The sequence below is a fragment of the Callionymus lyra genome, chromosome 1, assembly GCF_982586985.1.
Source record: "Callionymus lyra chromosome 1, fCalLyr1.hap1.1, whole genome shotgun sequence".
NCBI classification, from domain to species: Eukaryota; Metazoa; Chordata; class Actinopteri; order Syngnathiformes; family Callionymidae; genus Callionymus; species Callionymus lyra.
Window position 1 is genome coordinate 2,121,059 of NC_141818.1, and position 19,463 is coordinate 2,140,521.

The 19,463-nt window shown below is 41.5% G+C and overlaps 2 protein-coding genes across 4 annotated transcripts; one reads left to right on the forward strand and one right to left on the reverse strand.

Annotated features, from left to right (window-relative positions):
- Positions 1–1,579: 1,579 nt before the first annotated feature.
- fahd2a (fumarylacetoacetate hydrolase domain containing 2A) lies at positions 1,580–9,096 on the reverse strand. Of its 3 annotated transcripts, none has more exons than XM_087787528.1 (8): positions 8,967–9,096; positions 8,071–8,339; positions 6,801–7,017; positions 5,532–5,591; positions 5,316–5,478; positions 3,979–4,087; positions 1,883–1,970; positions 1,580–1,828 (listed from the first exon to the last, which is right to left on the reverse strand). In XM_087787528.1, the coding sequence occupies exons 2-8, from the start codon at positions 8,337–8,339 to the stop codon at positions 1,766–1,768; spliced, it is 969 nt and encodes a 322-aa protein (XP_087643654.1). In that variant the 5' UTR covers positions 8,967–9,096; the 3' UTR covers positions 1,580–1,765. The 3 variants fall into 3 exon arrangements, with proteins under 3 accessions (XP_087643654.1, XP_087643645.1, XP_087643662.1); XM_087787519.1 differs by having other exon boundaries at positions 8,866–8,979; XM_087787536.1 differs by lacking the exon at positions 8,967–9,096 and having other exon boundaries at positions 8,071–8,304.
- Positions 9,097–9,411: 315 nt separating this feature from the next.
- LOC148087374 (putative aminopeptidase W07G4.4) lies at positions 9,412–18,796 on the forward strand. Its single transcript, XM_087787547.1, has 16 exons — positions 9,412–9,515; positions 10,237–10,278; positions 10,357–10,447; positions 11,359–11,507; positions 11,628–11,736; positions 12,543–12,670; positions 12,741–12,840; positions 12,894–12,969; positions 13,038–13,123; positions 13,831–13,935; positions 13,997–14,072; positions 14,142–14,260; positions 17,337–17,420; positions 17,473–17,530; positions 18,248–18,429; positions 18,487–18,796. Exons 1-16 carry the CDS (start codon positions 9,505–9,507, stop codon positions 18,622–18,624), a joined length of 1,554 nt encoding a protein of 517 aa, XP_087643673.1. The 5' UTR covers positions 9,412–9,504; the 3' UTR covers positions 18,625–18,796.
- Positions 18,797–19,463: the final 667 nt, after the last annotated feature.

The window sequence follows — 19,463 nt, forward strand, 5'->3', positions numbered from 1 at the left end:
TCGTCGTCACAGCTTCACGTCCAGAATCATCTCCGTGTCTCCGTCACTCAGAGTGATGAGCGTCACAGTGAAGCTGCTGCTGAGGTTAATCCTCAGTTTCCCTTTTAGCTTTTATTAACCTCACGCTCCTGGTCTCATCTGTCGCCTCCCAAATATGATTACTGTCACCTCGCGTCGTTATTGTCGCTGCCGGTCACATGGAAGCTTCTTCGTTTCGCTTCGTTGTGATTGACAGACGTGACGTTGATCCAGAGGCTTTATTTGATCGACGTTAAGATGGTTCAGTGATTAAAGTACAAACTAAAGAGTATTTTTTCAGACGTTCATCACTTTTACAAACAACGTTCCCTCAGTCCTGAGCGTCGACAGATCTGTGATCAGTCGCTTCACATCCGTTTGTTCTCCAACACAATGGGCGGAGCTTATGACAAAGGAAGAAGCCCATTGGAGGTTGGCTAGACCAATGAGATGGGACTAAACAAACGCTGTTTTCTGTGACCCTGTTGTGTCAATACAGGTCAATACAATATTACAGTTTATACATTTAACAGAACTGTATTGGTTTTATTTTTGTTTGTTTCAAATCGCATTTTTACTTCCATCAAAGTTCTCCTATGGTCGTTATTTCAATAAAGTTAGTGTAAAAAATATATATATATATATTTATTTTTATGACCATGCGATACTCAAGCCTTTGTCCTTTTTTGTGTTGCAATTAAACCTCCCTACCGCTAGGTGGCAGCAGTCATTACGTCCTTCGCAGCTAAACATTCAAAATCCCACAGGATCCCGGCGATGACTGAGGACGAGAGGATACAGTCGACTCCAGTAGCTCCCGACAGTTTGACTACTATAATGTAGGGGTGTAAGAAAATATTGTTACTTAATTATCGTGATTTCTTTTTCTTTTTTATTAAGATACTGGATCCATATTCAACAGAACTTTATCCAGTATTTGAGCTTTAGCTTAAAATCACATTTTATTTTTACTATAGTCATTCAATGGGTTATGTTCTGATTAAGTGTGTTTTATTTTATTTATTAGCAATTAACACGCAAATATTGACAGTGTTCATTATTTTTTCTTTTGCAATTTAACTTCCAAGTACGTTATGTTCTCTGCAGCGAAAGGAACAAAGAAATCCTGGCGTTGACTGAGGACGAGAGGATACAGTGACTCCAGCAGCTTTTAAAGCTGATGTTTGGACATATTTTGGTTTGAAAACAAATGAAAGCAGTTACGACTTCGTCAAGAGTCATGTGGTCTGTAAATACTACAACACCAGAGTCAAGTACTCGATAATACTACACATATATACTTTCACATATTACTTCACTTTACTTCATTGTGTCATACATGTAACCAGATTCCTACAAACACACCCTAGTCTAGTGTTGACATCGACCTTCTGAACGTCATCCATCGTCCAAACACTGAAGGTCGACTCCTGCTCTTTGTGAACTTTATTTTGAAATCATTCTTTGTATAAGTTTTTTTTTTAAAACTTTGTTTTTTTTCTCTCTTATCTGGTTTTGAAACATCTTTTTTTTTTCATTTCAGTAACGGAACAAAACTCAGTTTTATCTGGAATGTTAAACATTTATTCCGACTATATTTCATTGTGTTTCTTCAGTAGAAACTTTCCAGGAACAAAATCAACTTCCTCACTTCACAGCAGAACCATATGTTACTTCCAGGTCAACATGAGGTCAACAGGAAGTGAACTCTGGTTTCCTCCCACAGTCCAGGAACATTCATTCTTCGTCACACGACCTTGTTGACGATGGATCCGATCTGCTGGATCTGACACTCCACCACGTCTCCTCTCTGAAAGCAACACACGGGTCAGAACCCAGGAGTCCGTCCAGAACCAGGGGTCACCTTGAGGAAGACGGGCGGGTTCCTGAACACGCCCACGCCGGGCGGGGTCCCCGTCAGGAACACGTCCCCCGGGCTGAGCGTCACGAACCTGAGACGAGTGGAAGATGTGAAGCCATGACGAGTGGATCGGAACCATCACTGCGGGTCTGACTCATCCAAAGAGGTTCTGAGGGCGTCTCTGGTGGATTAGGTTGTGGGGGGTCGGAGGGTCGGAGGGGGGTCTAGCTCAGAGCGTCTATTGTGGATTAATGTCCAACATGGAATTGAAGTTTTAACCCTTTAATGGTCAGTTTGACTTCAACACGACCTCATGTTTTCATAAGACATGTGTGAGGTTTGACTTTAATATTACACACTTTTGTGTTGTAAATAATTACATTTTATTTTTACATTTTAAATTAACATGCAAACATTTACCGCTTTTGTTTATTTTTTTGTTTAAATAAAACTTCCAGCCTCTAGATGGCAGCAGACCTTACGTTCTCTGCAGCTAAATAAACAATGAAATCCCCTTAGATCCCGGCGATGACTGAGGACGAGAGGATACAGTGACTCCAGCAGCTTTTAAAGCTGATATTTGGACATATTTTGGTTTGAAACAAATGAAAGTATATCCTTGTTACTACACTATCACAACACCAGAGTCAAGTACTCGACAATACTACACATATATACTTGTTACTACAGTATCACAACACCAGAGTCAAGTACTCGGCAATACTACACATATATACTTGTTACTACACTATCACAACACCAGAGTCAAGTACTGGACAATACTACACATAAATACTTGTTACTACAGGAATCACAACACCAGAGTCAAGTACTGGACAATACTACACATATATACTTGTTACCACACTATCACAACACCAGAGTCAAGTACTGGACAATACTACACTTATATCCTTGTTACTACAGGAATCACAACACCAGAGTCAAGTACTGGACAATACTACACTTATATACTTGTTACTACACTATCACAACACCAGAGTCAAGTACTGGACAATACTACACATATATACTTGTTACTACACTATCACAACACCAGAGTCAAGTACTGGACAATACTACACATGTATACTTGTTACTACACTATCACAACACCAGAGTCAAGTACTGGACAATACTACACATATATACTTGTTACTACACTATCACAACACCAGAGTCAAGTACTCGACAATACTACACATATATACTTGTTACTACACTATCACAACACCAGAGTCAAGTACTGGACAATACTACACATATATCCTTGTTACTACACTATCACAACACCAGAGTCAAGTACTGGACAATACTACACATGTATACTTGTTACTACACTATCACAACACCAGAGTCAAGTACTGGACAATACTAAAAATATATACTTGTTACTACACTATCACAACACCAGAGTCAAGTACTCGACAATACTACACATATATACTTGTTACTACACTATCACAACACCAGAGTCAAGTACTGGACAATACTACACATATATCCTTGTTACTACACTATCACAACACCAGAGTCAAGTACTGGACAATACTACACATGTATACTTGTTACTACACTATCACAACACCAGAGTCAAGTACTGGACAATACTACACATATATACTTGTTACTACAGGAATCACAACACCAGAGTCAAGTACTGGATGATACTACACTTCTATACTTGTTACTACTGTATCACAACACCGGAGTCAAGTACTCGACAATACTACACATACAGGTATATACTTGTTACTACAATATCACTATATATTGTGACACGTGTTTATATGATCGACTACAAGAGTCTCACTGCTGTATTTAAATCATCTGAAAAAGTGTCTGGGGGTCTAAAGTAAGTGGAGAGTCAAAATCCTACTTTTGTCTAACATGGAAGTCTAAAGATTTTCTCTGATCATCAGGTTCCTCAGAGAAAAGATCTCCATGAGTTCAGTTCTTCTCTGCGTCCATATCGTAGCGCAACAGTTTCATGTAAAAGAACCTCTTCATCGACTACAGTCTCTGGTCTCTCCAGGGACTCACCTGGACACCCAGGACACCAGGGACTCACCTGGACACCCAGGACACCAGGGACTCACCTGGACACCCAGGACACCAGAGCCGGGACCTTGAAGATCATCTGCTCGGTGCTGCTGCTCTGAACCGTCTCCCCGTTGACCAGACAACGAATCTCCAAACTGTGAGGATCTGTGAGAAGAACCTGAAGTCCTCAGAGATCTGGAATAACCCTGCAGTGACGCTAGCAATCCAGCAGGTGTCAGTGTTGAGTAGCGATTATTGTGTCAACCACTGAGTCCTTTGAATAATAAAAGCGTTTCTTTTATTAATTTTGTAAAACAATAACTTCTACTTTTACTTCCGTGTTTTATCTTAAATACTATTATGTCTTTTTAGTCATTTATTCTACCATATTTTTTTTAAAAGTCATCATGCAAAAATATTTTTTGTTGTATATTTCATTTAACATATTTATCTATTTATTTACATATTGATAATAAAACGTTCAACTTTAAATAAACAACTAAAAGAAGTGTATTTACTGTATTATAAACATTTATTGTCACTTTTTAATATAATTTATTCTCCTGTATATTTTTTATTTATATTAAAATAATTTTCCTACCATATAATACTTCTTTTTTTTTAATTTAAAGTTTAATATTTCACATACATTAATTGTACAAATATTTATTTATTTACACATTGACAATTAATTAAATCTAAAACAAATGAACAAATAACCAAAACACAATTTATTTACTGTATTTACTTTATTTCATCCCCATAATATATTATATATATTATAATATATAAAAGTATTTTACTAATTTTTTCATATACATTTATTCTAAATTATCTAAATCATCCAGCAGATACTATTAATAATGTATTTGTGTCTTAGGTTTCATATTTCACAAAAACATGTTATTTAAATATTGACAATAATGTAAAAAAAATTAAAATAAACAATTAGTTCAACAATAATTATTAACTCTTATTTACTTATTTTCGACATATTTATTTTGGCGTTTTATTTCTAAAACTACACACTATTTATATTTAAATAGTAAAACTAATTTACTTATTCTATAAATGATCATCTATAAATATTTATCAAACGTTAATTACAAACTTTTCATATAAATAGTTATTTATTAAGATATTGACAATTATTTTTATTTATTTTCTCTTTACTTTTTTTTCCACATACACATAAATATAATTATATATTTTAATTCATTCAAATCTAAACACCTTAGAGCCTTTAAAAGAACACAATCATATAAATCAATTTAATGTACTTTCTGTAACATGTGTTTTCCTTAAATATTTATATTTATCGTCATGTTTTTATAGTAAATATCGACCACATGTAAGTGAGGAATTGAACCAACAACCTCATGTTAATTCTCACCTGCGACCGAGTCTCTGGTCACCAGCGCCGGACCCAGTGGACAGAACGTGTCGAAGGTTTTTCCCAGAAGCCACTGCTTCCCGTTGCGCTTCATCTGCCAGTCCCTCGCACTGACGTCGTTGGCGACGGTGAAGCCGGCCACGTGGGCGAGCGCGTCCTCCTCCTGGAGAGAGAGAGAGTCAGCAGACGACACCTGCGTCACATGACCAGCCTCACCTGGATGTTCTTCCCTCCTCGGCCAATCACGAACGCCAGCTCCACCTCCCAGTCCACCTCCTGCAGGTGAGACGAGTGAGGAGTTAGATGTCGATAAAAAAACTTTAATCAACGATTCCTTCATTGTTGACACAAACTTGACAAACATTCAAACGCTGCACGTGAACGAATCAATAAAGTTCCTCGCTGTGACGTCATCGTGCCACTTTATTTACAGCACAAGCGCTCCTTGAGTTCCAGACCTGGATGTTTGTCGCCATCTTGTGGCTGAGAGAAGAACTTGTCAATAAGATGAAAAAGGCGCGAAGAAAGAAAAATAAAACGTTTGAATTGAAATTCGTGATCAACTTTTTATTTGTGTGCATGTGTATTATTTAATCAATATAATTTATTTTGTACTATCTATTATCTATTTAATGGTATTTAATGATATTGTCACTTAGTTTATTTATATTTGATTTATTAGATTAATCATTAATCTATCATTAATCTAAGATTTTTATAAATTGTAATATAAAAAAAGTTTTCTGTTGATCATATTATATAATTTGTTAAACATTTAGGTGTAAATTGAACAAATAACTAAGACTAAAATAATAGATATTACAAGTGTAAGTCTCTTTATAACCATTTGATGATTTGTTTTTCTACACCAGGGGCCACATGTGGCCCTCGTGAGTTTGCAGTAAATCTGTAAATACAATTATGTACAGTTCGCCTAATTATTTATTAAATGACATACTACTAGTTAAACTCTACACACAGCTTGTTAAAGATAGTTTTCCTCCTCTTTTATTAACATATATATCAATTATTACACAATAAAAAAACAATTTAATTTTACAATTGAACTTAATCTTTTTGCATTTTTTATCCATAACACATGTTATTGAGGGTATTTAAATACATAAATACAATGAAATTACAACTTTTGTTATATAATGTAATTTTATATTCTATATTTCGCTTTCATTTTCCAATTTTTAAGTTATTTTTATTTCTCCAATCTCGTTTTGAGGCGCTTGAGGCCCTAACAGTCACTTCAATAAGTACTTCTCAGTGCTTATTGAAGTTTTGAAAGATTTAAATCTGAAATTAAATATTATAATAATAATTACTGGATTATTGACTTTATTTCATGAGTGTAACTGGGTTTAAATTCTTACATGTTGTTTAACGATGACCATGTTAAACACAGTTTCATCAGATAGATATATTAGATATGATATATATAATAATGAGAAACAAAAGTTTAATCCTGGCTCTGACCTCGCTCTCTGAGGGCAGCGCGATGTCGTCGTACGGCCCGGTGATGGCGCTGGAGAACTTGCTGAAGATGATGGGCTCCGTGGGGATGGGAGCGTTCTGCTCCAGACAGTGGTCGCGGTAGTTCATGCCCACACACACCACCTTGTCAGGGGCCGTCACAGGGGCCAGGAGACGCACCTCGGAGCGTTTCAGTGAACAACGACCAGAGGAGAGAGCTCTGAGGGAGGAAGAGGAAGATGATGATGATGAGGATGAAAAGAATGGTGATGAAGATGATGACGATAATGAAGATGATGATGAAGACAACGATGATGATGAAGATGATGACGATAATGAAGATGATGATGAAGACAACGATGATGATGAAGATAAAGATGATGAAGATAATCATGAAGACGAAGATGATGATGATGATGGTGATGATGATGACGAAGATTAACGTGATGATGATAATCATGAAGACCAAGAAGATGAAGATGATGATGAAGACAACGATGATGATGAAGATAATCATGAAAATGAAGATGAAGATGATGATGACGATGATGATGACGAAGATGAACGTGATGATGATGAAGAAAATTATGAGGATGAAGATGATGATGATGAAGATAAAGATGATGATAAAGATGATGATGATAAAGATGATGATGAAGATGAAGACAAACGATGATGAGGAAGATGATGATGAAGATAAAGATGATGATGATGAAGATGAAGACAAACGATGATGAGGAAGATGATGAAGATAAAGATGATGATGATGAAGATGAAGACAAACGACGATGAGGAAGATGATGATGATGATGAAGACAAACGATGATGAGGAAGATGATGAAGATAAAGATGATGATGATGAAGATGAAGAAGACAACGATGGTGATAAAGAAAACGATGATGATGATGATAAGGATAAAGATGATGAAGATAAATAAAACAATGATGATGATGATGATAAAGACAATAATGATGATGATGATGATGATGATGATGATGATGATGATGATGATGAAGATAAAGATGAAGATGAAGACGATGATGATGATGTCGAAGATAAAGATGATGAAGATAAAGATCAAGATCAAGATGATGAGGATAAAGATGATGAAGATGATGACGATAATGACGATGATGATGAAGATAAAGATGAAGATGATGAAGATGAAGAAGATCAAGATAAAGATAAAGATGATGATGATGATGATGATGATAATGATGATGATAATGATGATGATGATGGTTTTGAGTGACATCTCTCCATCACTGTCACCTCTGAACTGCCTCCAGACCAGCGTCTCCGAGCGCCAGCAGCTCCTTCATGGTTGAAGGCAGCGACGGGTCGAAGGCCTGCAGGTCGACGACCCCGAGACCGTCCTGCTGCTCCACCCCGACCTGGACCCGCCCCTCTTCTGCAGGCCTGTGGAACTGGACCAGACGCATGGCGGCGCCAGAGAGGTGTCTGCGCTGTGGTGCGTTCACTGACCGTGGGTGAGAGAGAAGAGTCCTGCAGAGATGAAGGCAGCGATGGAGGCGTCGCATCTGAGCGGAGACACAATTAAACCACGTTAATACTTAAGTAAATACAACTTTTTATTAACTTAACTTCTTATTTTGTTTTCAATTTTCAGAATAAGAAAACATTTATATTCCGGCTCGTAAACAAATAAAATACTAAAATAAATATAGATGATACAATTGATACAATTCAAAAACATATACATACATTAAACAGTGGCATATAATCAAATAAATAAGTTAATTTTAAAAATAATAATAAAATACATTTAATTAAGTACGAAATTGTCCTATTTATCAATTTGTTCCATAGTTTGTTTTGGCCACCCGGGCCCCCGTAGAAACAAATGTACAAACTTGAACTTGAACTTAAACATGTGAACATTAACCACAGCCTGACGCAACTAGTTACGCATGAGCGTCACACATTTACTGGAGGTTAGTCTAGTTAAGAAAACATTTGTTAACTTAATATTCACTTAAATCTTGAGTCTAGATCGTTGACGAGCAGAAGTCCGTGAACGCATCTCGAGATGATCTCCATCCTTACCTGAGTCTCGCTGCAGGTTCTAGTCTCGAGTCATATCTTACTCTGACCAGATCCACTCCTGCGACCTTTGAACCGCGTTTATTTAGTTAATAAACACTCACCTCTGCTGCAACTCTGCACCACGTGACTCCGAGTACTTCCGGTAACTCGAGCTTCAATTTTGACCTCAAAGTGGTAACGATTAATCAGATTTGGTAACTATTATTATATTGTTTATTCTGTGAGTAAACAAAACAAAATTTGAATATATTTTAAAAAAAGAAGTGTTTTCTCGTGTTAGACGGCGCCTATGTTAGTTGGATCAAGAACTACATTTCCCAGCACGCTCGGTTATTGTGCATTCAAAGACAAACGGAACTAAAATTGTTAGCACTCGGATGACGACACTTCTTAGATTTATATACTAAAAAACATTACTATCCGTCTTAAAATCAAAGGTAACATCGTGTGTTTGTATATTTAAAAATATTAAAATGTTATTTTAGAAATTGGACATGTATTCATTTATCGGTCCGACCGTCGAGTCCGGCCGTGAAGGCATCGCGCAATCAAGCTAACGGGTCAGGTGACCAGCCGGAAAGAAGCGTGTGCGCGGATCCTCTGCTCGTTCAGTCCCAGGAACCCACGGAAGGAGCAACAATGAGCACCAGGTGAGTCCGAGCGACAGTTAACACCTGTAACACCTTTAAATGTCGCTTATCTTCGTGGATTCTCTGCTTCATCTTTCTTTAAAATGACGCTTTTAAGTGAAGAATCCATCGTTTGCAAAGACGACTCTTGACTCTTAAGTTCACTTGTTTAAATCAAATCAATAAATAATCGATAGTTAGCATTAATACACTCATAGCTTGTAGCTCGCGTTAGTGTTTCTTTTTTTCTCCATTTTCTTCTTCGTATTTTTCTATTATTTCATCGCCGTTTCTGTGACAAAGCTTTGTTTAATTTTACTTTCATTTGTTTTATGATTGACATGATTATGTGACAAATTCCTGTTATTGTTTCATTTGAATGAGGAAGTCATTATGACCTCATTTAATTGAAGTTAACACGTTTGACAGGTTGATGAGAAACAAATAAAACTAAACTAAAGTTGCAGAGAGATCTCTGGACAAACTACTGTCCATCAATGATGACGTCATGCCCTGAACACTGTCATCTATGTTGGCAGTGAAGAAGAAAAATAATCTGCAGCAGAAGATAAAATGTTTCTTGACTCTTCATTTAAAAGCCAGATCGACTCCATAAAACCCGACTGAAGATCTCAAAGGTCTTCCAGAGTCTCTGCACTTTGACCGGCGGGATTATCTGCAGACAGAAGTGACAACTGCTGACCGAGCTGCTGAGTCATGAGTTTTTCTCTGTGTGTTTCAGCGTCCAGCCTCTGGAGTGGACCACCGACGTGAACAACCAGAAGTGAGACTCGCTCGCGGTCACTTCCTATTTTTTTCTTCCCAGAGCCGCTCGTGACCTTCGCTTCCTTTTCTCTCCTAGTTTCGATGGCATCGTCTTGGTGACCGACAGACATGACGGTTTGCCTGCCGAGCTCAAGGTTCTGAAGGATCCTCTGCAGGACTACAGCGCCGTAAGACCCCCCCAACTGAGTCTCAATCTCAACGAAGAAACCGTGTCTTTGTAAAAGCCAGATATTGTATCAAAATTATACTTTTAAGTCCATAATGTTTACCAGTGAAATGAAGGAAAGTTTGGTTTAAAAATGTTTGAAATTTGGATTCATGTTTTAGGAGATGATTTTCGAGATGTTCTCCTTTTATTTTACCTGTTATTTTTTCTTTTTATGAAATCTTCATTATGTATGGAAGCCTATTCCCGACAGATTACAAAAGAAAAATTATTCCCCAGGAATATCAAAGATGCCTTCAGTGGCGATGAAAGTGTCGTGAAAACCACTTCCTTATTAGCAAAACAGCTGATGTTGTTTTATATGTTGGTATTTCTTCCTTGAGGAGATACTTGGAGTAATCACCCGAAACTGACTAATTTTCTACTCCGAGTAATTTAGCATTTTTTAGTTTAGTTAAAGGCAAAAATGTTTGTTCATTTTAATGTAGCCGTGTTTTTAAAGAGGAAGTCGTTTTCCTGACACTTTATTAGCAACTGAACCCAACATTTTGAAGACTTTTTCTTTTTTTGAACCCAAAGTATTTTTTTTTACTTTTTTTACCTTTCATTTGTTAACCACACTTTTCTTTATCTATATTATTCACAACAATAACATGATCAGTTAAATGGCGTTTTCAAGTGAAATGTATTGAACAACTGCACCAGTTTCATATTACAACTCAATAGTTGGATCTTTGGAGAACGAGAAGTGAGATGTTGGAGACGATTGCTGAGTCTGCAGACGAGTAGTTTTACACTGAAGTTACTCAAGAGAAATATTTATAACTCGCCATAAACACGTCCGTATCAAAACCTTTGTGTCGTACGGATGAGTCACTATTTTGACGAACATCAACACGTCTCTACCTCCAGGTGGACGACAGTCTGAGCGACGAGGTCGTGGTCCTGAAGGTCCCCGGTCTCCCCGGCAACCGCCTGGTGTTCGCCCCCACCGGCCCGGTGAACCGAGACTACGATGACGTGCGACGCTTCAGTGACGCGGCCGTCTGCGGCGTGAAGAGGTCGGAGCTCGGATTGTTGATTTAATGTCTTAAACACGAACTTGAAACATTTAATTTTTAACAAAGATGGAATTTATGAGGGTTTTCTGAAGTTGCTCTCGTGATGCTTGACTCTCACAGGGCTTTGAAAGCTGGCATGCAGCGCCCCCTGCTGGTCTGTCCCACACACAAGGACTACAAGACCAGCACTCTGGTGGCTGCACTGGGCGCTCTTCACGCGCTCTACATGGTGAGTTGGTTTACTGGCAAGATCCTGAACATGCGTATCACGATACAGGAGCAACAATATGATGTATCGTGATACTGTAGTAACAATTATATATTTGTAGTATTGTCGAGTACTCGACTCTGGTGTTGTAGTATTTACAGACCACATGACTCTTGCTTTCATTTGTTTTCAAACCAAAATATGTCCACACATCAGCTTTAAAAGCTGCTGCAGTCACTGTATCCTCTCGTCCTCAGTCATCGATTTCAATGTTCCTTTAGCTGCAGAGGATGTAATGACCACTGCCATCTAGTGGCGGTAAGTTCTTTTTTAATCCAACAACTTAAAAGAACTTTAAAAATCATTTGTAAGCAAAATACAGTCCTGTTGAATTTCAACATTTTCTTGAAAGAAAAATCACAATGTTTTTCATTTATTACTTACACTATTACTTGAGATGTATTTTGAAAGTGTAAAAACTCAGTGTGAAGTACAATTCGTTAAACTTACAACATAATTTATAAAACGCCTGAATATTCTCTTTTTTTCCCCCCTTTTATTTCATTTATCATTTCATTACGTTTTATACAAAAGTAAATTCTTGAGCTTTTATTTCATGTTCTGCACATTAATAATGTTTTCTCTTCTAAATGAATCTGGACAAGAGTCTCGACTGTAGAAATGTGTGTTTGAGGTGAATGAGGGTCTCAGAGGGTGTAGTTCAGCTTCACCCGTTGGAAGCAGAAACCTGCAGAGAACCAGACTCCTGCACTGTTTAGAGAGAAACAAAGAGTCGTGACCTTCATCTCTTCTTCTTCTACAAAAAGCCTCTGGAGTGTCGCGAGGCCTCGGTGAAGTCCAAGACCCTCAAGGCGAGTGTCCTTGGACTGTGGGTGTCTCAGGAGGCTCAGGGGTCCAGACTGGTGGAGCTGGCCGACGCCCTGGAGAGCGGCAGGTGAGTCTCGGGAACGATGGTCCAGAACCATCTGCTTCACCGACGGACTTCTCTCTCTCTCTGGACTCAGACTGGCCTGTCGCGACATCGGCGGCTCGGACCCCGAGCGCATGGCGGCCCCTCGTGTCGCCGACTACGTCCAGGATCTCTTCAAGGACAGTCCCGTGAAGGTGAGGATCCCCAGAGGACACGTTTCCACGGTGTGACCCGAGTCTTCTCGCAGGTGGAGGTGGTGAGCGACCGGAAGGTGCTGGAGAAAGAGTATCCTTGCCTGGCGGCCGTCGACCGATGTGCCCACAGTAAGAAGCCGTCGCCACGAAACGGATCTGAACCTTCAACCTGATGTATCCTGCTTCTTCTCCCGCAGCGGTTCCTCGACACCAGGCCCGAGTCATCAAGCTGCAGTACTGCGGGGAGGGACCGGTCCAGAAGACCCTCATGCTGGTGGGCAAGGTACGACTTCCTGGAGATGTTTGGACTCGTTTCTTTAATCAAGAAGTATTTTTTTAAACTAAAGACATTTGTTCAATGACAGAAAAACATGTTTTGATTAAAAAATAAAATTAATAAAAGGTGTTTCTTAAATAAAAAAATCTACATTTTAAATCATAGAAAATTGTTCTTGAATAGAGAAAACAATTTTCAATAAAAGAAAAAGTATAAAATAAAAAATAAAAATTGCTTGAATCAAAATCGATGTAAAATGTGCTTTAATCATGAATATATATTTTAAAAAGTTGCTTCAATCAAGAATTCTTTTTAGATCACACTCAAGAAAATAAATAATTATTGAATAAAGATAAAGTTACTTGGATCAAAACGTCAATGTTGTTCAAAAGAAATGACTTGAACAATATTTTAATCAAAATGGCTTCTTGGACGAGAAATACAGTTTTAAAAATCAAAGAATATTTTCAATTAAGTGTTTGAAATACTCATTTTAGTGTCTTGGGCCATATTATAGGTATTTTATTATTAAATCCCAAAAATGTGTTCTTTACATTACATTTAAAAAAAATGTTTTAAATTGAAGCAACTTATTTTTTGGACGAATAATAAAGAAACAGACTTTACATGGACGATCTTGAAAAGGTTTTTAAAAAACATTCAGCTTCCTGTTTATCTTGTCAAACATTAAGTAACATTTAAGTCGTCTCCAGGGCATCACCTATGACACCGGCGGCGCCGACATCAAGGCCGGAGGAGTGATGGCAGGGATGCACCGAGACAAGTGTGGAGCTGCTGCTGTCGCCGGGTTCTTCCAGGTAAACTTCTCCTCTTTTAAATCCATCCTTTCATCCGGTCACGACTCGTCTCTCCCTCCAGGTCCTGGCCAAGCTGAAGCCGCCACACCTGAAGGTGGTGGGCGCCATGGCGATGGTGAGGAACAGCGTGGGCTCAGGTGAGTCATGAAGGTCATGGACGTGTGGATGCAGGGTCAGGATCACGCTCTTCTTCTTCTTCTTCTCAGACTGCTACGTGGCCGACGAGCTGCTGGTGTCTCGCGCCGGTCGCAGGGTCCGGGTGGGAAACACCGATGCCGAGGGCCGCATGGCGATGGTGGACCTGCTGTGTGAGATGAAGGAGAAGGTCAGACCTGAACTGGTTTCATTAACCTCTACTCGGCTACCGTAGTTTTAGTACTAGAAGGGGCATTTAAAATCCATTAAAACACTTGAACTGATTTAATGTGTTACACGACACTCACCCCCGCTAGAGTTAGAGTCCGGAGCGTTACCCCCCGCTAAAGTTAGAGTCCGGAGCGTTACCCCCCGCTAAAGTTAGAGTCCGGAGCGTTACCCCCCCGCTAAAGTTAGAGTCCGGAGCGTTACCCCCCCGCTAAAGTTAGAGTCCGGAGCGTTACCCCCCCGCTAAAGTTAGAGTCCGGAGCGTTACCCCCCGCTAAAGTTAGAGTCCGGAGCGTTACCCCCCCGCTAAAGTTAGAGTCGGGAGCGTTACCCCCCCGCTAAAGTTAGAGTCCGGAGCGTTACCCCCCGCTAAAGTTAGAGTCCGGAGCGTTACCCTCCGCTAAAGTTAGAGTCCGGAGCGTTACCCTCCGCTAAAGTTAGAGTCCGGAGCGTTACCCCCCCGCTAAAGTTAGAGTCCGGAGCGTTACCCCCCCGCTAAAGTTAGAGTCCGGAGCGTTACCCCCCCGCTAAAGTTAGAGTCCGGAGCGTTACCCCCCCGCTAAAGTTAGAGTCCGGAGCGTTACCCCCCGCTAAAGTTAGAGTCCGGAGCGTTACCCCCCCGCTAAAGTTAGAGTCGGGAGCGTTACCCCCCCGCTAAAGTTAGAGTCCGGAGCGTTACCCCCCGCTAAAGTTAGAGTCCGGAGCGTTACCCTCCGCTAAAGTTAGAGTCCGGAGCGTTACCCTCCGCTAAAGTTAGAGTCCGGAGCGTTACCCTCCGCTAAAGTTAGAGTCCGGAGCGTTACCCTCCGCTAAAGTTAGAGTCCGGAGCGTTACCCTCCGCTAAAGTTAGAGTCCGGAGCGTTACCCTCCGCTAAAGTTAGAGTCCGGAGCGTTACCCTCCGCTAAAGTTAGAGTCCGGAGCGTTACCCTCCGCTAAAGTTAGAGTCCGGAGCGTTACCCCCCCGCCAAAGTTAGAGTCCGGAGCGTTACCCTCCGCTAAAGTTAGAGTCCGGAGCGTTACCCTCCGCTAAAGTTAGAGTCCGGAGCGTTACCCTCCGCTAAAGTTAGAGTCCGGAGCGTTACCCTCCGCTAAAGTTAGAGTCCGGAGCGTTACCCTCCGCTAGAGTTAGAGTCCGGAGCGTTACCCCCCGCTAAAGTTAGAGTCGGGAGCGTTACCCCCCCGCTAAAGTTAGAGTCCGGAGCGTTACCCTCCGCTAAAGTTAGAGTCCGGAGCGTTACCCTCCGCTAAAGTTAGAGTCCGGAGCGTTACCCTCCGCTAAAGTTAGAGTCCGGAGCGTTACCCTCCGCTAAAGTTAGAGTCCGGAGCGTTACCCTCCGCTAGAGTTAGAGTCCGGAGCGTTACCCCCCTGCTAAAGTTAGAGTCCGGAGCGTTACCCCCCTGCTAAAGTTAGAGTCGGGAGCGTTACCCCCCCGCTAAAGTTAGAGTCCGGAGCGTTACCCTCCGCTAGAGTTAGAGTCCGGAGCGTTACCCCCCGCTAAAGTTAGAGTCGGGAGCGTTACCCCCCCGCTAAAGTTAGAGTCGGGAGCGTTACCCTCCGCTAGAGTTAGAGTCCGGAGCGTTACCCCCCGCTAAAGTTAGAGTCCGGAGCGTTACCCTCCGCTAAAGTTAGAGTCCGGAGCGTTACCCTCCGCTAAAGTTAGAGTCCGGAGCGTTACCCTCCGCTAAAGTTAGAGTCCGGAGCGTTACCCTCCGCTAAAGTTAGAGTCCGGAGCGTTACCCCCCGCTAAAGTTAGAGTCCGGAGCGTTACCCTCCGCTAAAGTTAGAGTCCGGAGCGTTACCCTCCGCTAAAGTTAGAGTCCGGAGCGTTACCCTCCGCTAAAGTTAGAGTCCGGAGCGTTACCCTCCGCTAAAGTTAGAGTCCGGAGCGTTACCCTCCGCTAAAGTTAGAGTCCGGAGCGTTACCCTCCGCTAAAGTTAGAGTCCGGAGCGTTACCCTCCGCTAAAGTTAGAGTCCGGAGCGTTACCCTCCGCTAGAGTTAGAGTCCGGAGCGTTACCCTCCGCTAAAGTTAGAGTCCGGAGCGTTACCCCCCTGCTAGAGTTAGAGTCCGGAGCGTTACCCCCCGCTAAAGTTAGAGTCCGGAGCGTTACCCCCCGCTAAAGTTAGAGTCCGGAGCGTTACCCCCCGCTAAAGTTAGAGTCCGGAGCGTTACCCCCCGCTAAAGTTGGAGTCCGGAGCGTTACCCTCCGCTAGAGTTGGAGTCCGGAGCGTTACCCCCCCGCTAAAGTTAGAGTCCGGAGCGTTACCCCCCGCTAAAGTTAGAGTCCGGAGCGTTACCCCCCGCTAAAGTTAGAGTCCGGAGCGTTACCCCCCGCTAAAGTTAGAGTCCGGAGCGTTACCCTCCGCTAAAGTTAGAGTCCGGAGCGTTACCCCCCGCTAGAGTTAGAGTCCGGAGCGTTACCCCCCGCTAAAGTTAGAGTCCGGAGCGTTACCCTCCGCTAGAGTTAGAGTCCGGAGCGTTACCCCCCCGCTAAAGTTAGAGTCCGGAGCGTTACCCTCCGCTAGAGTTAGAGTCCGGAGCGTTACCCCCCGCTAAAGTTAGAGTCCGGAGCGTTACCCCCCGCTAAAGTTAGAGTCCGGAGCGTTACCCCCCGCTAAAGTTAGAGTCCGGAGCGTTACCCTCCGCTAAAGTTAGAGTCCGGAGCGTTACCCCCCGCTAGAGTTAGAGTCCGGAGCGTTACCCCCCGCTAAAGTTAGAGTCCGGAGCGTTACCCTCCGCTAGAGTTAGAGTCCGGAGCGTTACCCCCCGCTAAAGTTAGAGTCCGGAGCGTTACCCTCCGCTAGAGTTAGAGTCCGGAGCGTTACCCCCCGCTAAAGTTAGAGTCCGGAGCGTTACCCCCCGCTAGAGTTAGAGTCCGGAGCGTTACCCCCCGCTAGAGTCTTGAGTTATAATCCGATGGGTCTTATAGTCAAATAGTTGTAAAGGTTTCAGACGCTGTCTTATAATAAATCTTAAAGATAAAATAAAAATGCATAATTTTGATTACATTTTTTATATTATCTTCTGACTCGACAGGCGGTGAAAGAAGTCGCCCCAGAGTTGTTCACCATCGCCACCTTGACTGGTCACGCCATCCGAGCCATGGGACCAAACTACTCTGTGAGCAGCTGACGCCACGAGAATGTTCTTCCACTGACTCGTCTCTCCTCAGATCATCATGGACAACGGACCTGCTCATCGCTCCGGCAACGCTCAGCAGTGGCAGACAGGTTGATACTTTTGATGCACTTCGATGTTTTACAAAGATGTCACTCACAGGGGGGGGGAGAATATTCGATGCATAAATATGGTGCAATATTATTTTGTTTTTGTTGACTTTCAAATCAAATTTTATTCGTAACAAAGTTATTTTGTGGTTTATATTAAAAAAAAAAAAAAATCACTTTATTACACATTATAACATAAAATATTCACAGTGTTTACCAATTTTTGTGTCACAATCAAACTTCGGGCCACCGGATGGCATTACATCCCTCACAGCTAAAGATACAATGAAAGCCTGTTGATGACTGAGGACGAGAGGATACAGTGAGTCCAGCAGCTTTTAAAGCTGATGTTTGGACATATTTTGGTTTGAAAACAAATGAAAGCAGTTACGACTTTGTCAAGAGTCATGTGGTCTGTAAATACTACAACACCAGAGTCAAGTACTGGACAATACTACACATATATACTTGTTACTACACTATCACAACACCAGAATCAAGTACTTGACAATACTAGATATATATACTTGTTACTACACTATCACAACACCAGAGTCAAGTACTGGACAATACTACACATACTGTATATATTTGTTACTACACTATCACAACACCAGAGTCAAGTACTCGACAATACCACACATATATACTTGTTAATACAGTATCACAGTATATCATCGGATCTCCAAAACACACCTTGACTCACTCGTTCTTTTCCAGCCGGAGATCTTCTGGGCGACGTCTTCGAGATCTCCAACATCCGGAGAGAAGACTACGACTTCCACAAGGGTAAATCCGAGTACGAGGACATCCTCCAGGCCAACAACCTTCCGTCCACGATGACCCCCCGAGGACACCAGTCCCCGGCGGCGTTCCTCATCATGGCCTCCGGGCTGCACAAGGTAGACTCGTCATCCGTCCGTCTCCACGACACGATCCTAACCGTTGTTTCCTGGCAGCACGGCGTGGACTCCGACGCTCCGCTGCGTTACTCCCACATCGACATCGCCGGGTCCAGCGGGCCTTTCCCGGGAGTGCCGACCGGAGCGCCGGTCGTCGCCATGGCAACCAGCTACGTCCTGAACAACAACCTCTAAGCGTTCGCTGCCACTTTAACTGCAGTTCTGGCTCCGCTTGGGTTTCGAACCCACAACTCTGATTGATGGAACTATGCATTTCCTTCTGCTGCCCGACTTTTTTTTACTCAAGTTTCAGAGCGAGTTCAGCTGACGTGTCAGTTACTGTTGCCAATAAAACAAATACGATGAACTGGTTCTTGTCTTGATTCAAATGAGCAACAGGTTTTAAAGCCAAGAGGAAGTTATTTCAATAATTGAAAAATATGTTCTATTCTTTTCACTCTCTCTCTCTCTCTCTCTGCACATCAAAACCATCATGATCCTCAACTATATACTCTTTAATAACATGGTTACGTGACAAAGAGGAACTGAGATGTTGCGAGTCGTTTCAGACCGGAAGTTAGTTCAGGGCGGAAGTTTGTCATCAAATTTCTGTCTCAATCATCTGCCTCTGCAGCTAGATATGTAAATAAATTTTATTCGTACTTGGTAACTATTTCTTGACGAGTAAAATGTTTTCTAAATGTGATACATGGACCTTTAAAAGCGTATAGTAAACAGACCAGGGACGTTTTCAGCCCGTAGTTAAATTAGCAAAAGGAATTTGCCAATTTGCTTTAAAAAAAGATTCCTCATTCCTGTTGAATTGGAACATTTCGTTTTTGTGGCGTGATTTAAAATAAAAAGTTTAAAATATGTACCAATAAAGTGTAAATTAATTTCTTGGATATATTATTAACGTAAAATGTGAGCGATATTACTTGTTTGTTTTTTTTAAAAAACAACCTCATAATAGCGCGAGTATTAACTGGTAATTGTTTATTAATACAAAAATGATTTTAAAAATAATAATTAAA

Coding starts and splice junctions, on each gene's coding strand:
- LOC148087374 (XM_087787547.1), top strand. Junction 12,841..12,893: donor TCAAGGACAGTCCCGTGAAG/GTGAGGATCCCC, acceptor GTCTTCTCGCAG/GTGGAGGTGGTGAGCGACCG. Junction 14,073..14,141: donor GAGGAACAGCGTGGGCTCAG/GTGAGTCATGAA, acceptor TCTTCTTCTCAG/ACTGCTACGTGGCCGACGAG.
- fahd2a (XM_087787528.1), bottom strand. CDS start 8,339: ATGCGACGCCTCCATCGCTGCCTTCATCTCTGCAGGACTCTTCTCTCT. Junction 5,592..6,800: donor CGCTGCCCTCAGAGAGCGAG/GTCAGAGCCAGG, acceptor TCTCACCTGCAG/GAGGTGGACTGGGAGGTGGA. Junction 1,971..3,978: donor CTGGTGTCCTGGGTGTCCAG/GTGAGTCCCTGG, acceptor CACTCGTCTCAG/GTTCGTGACGCTCAGCCCGG.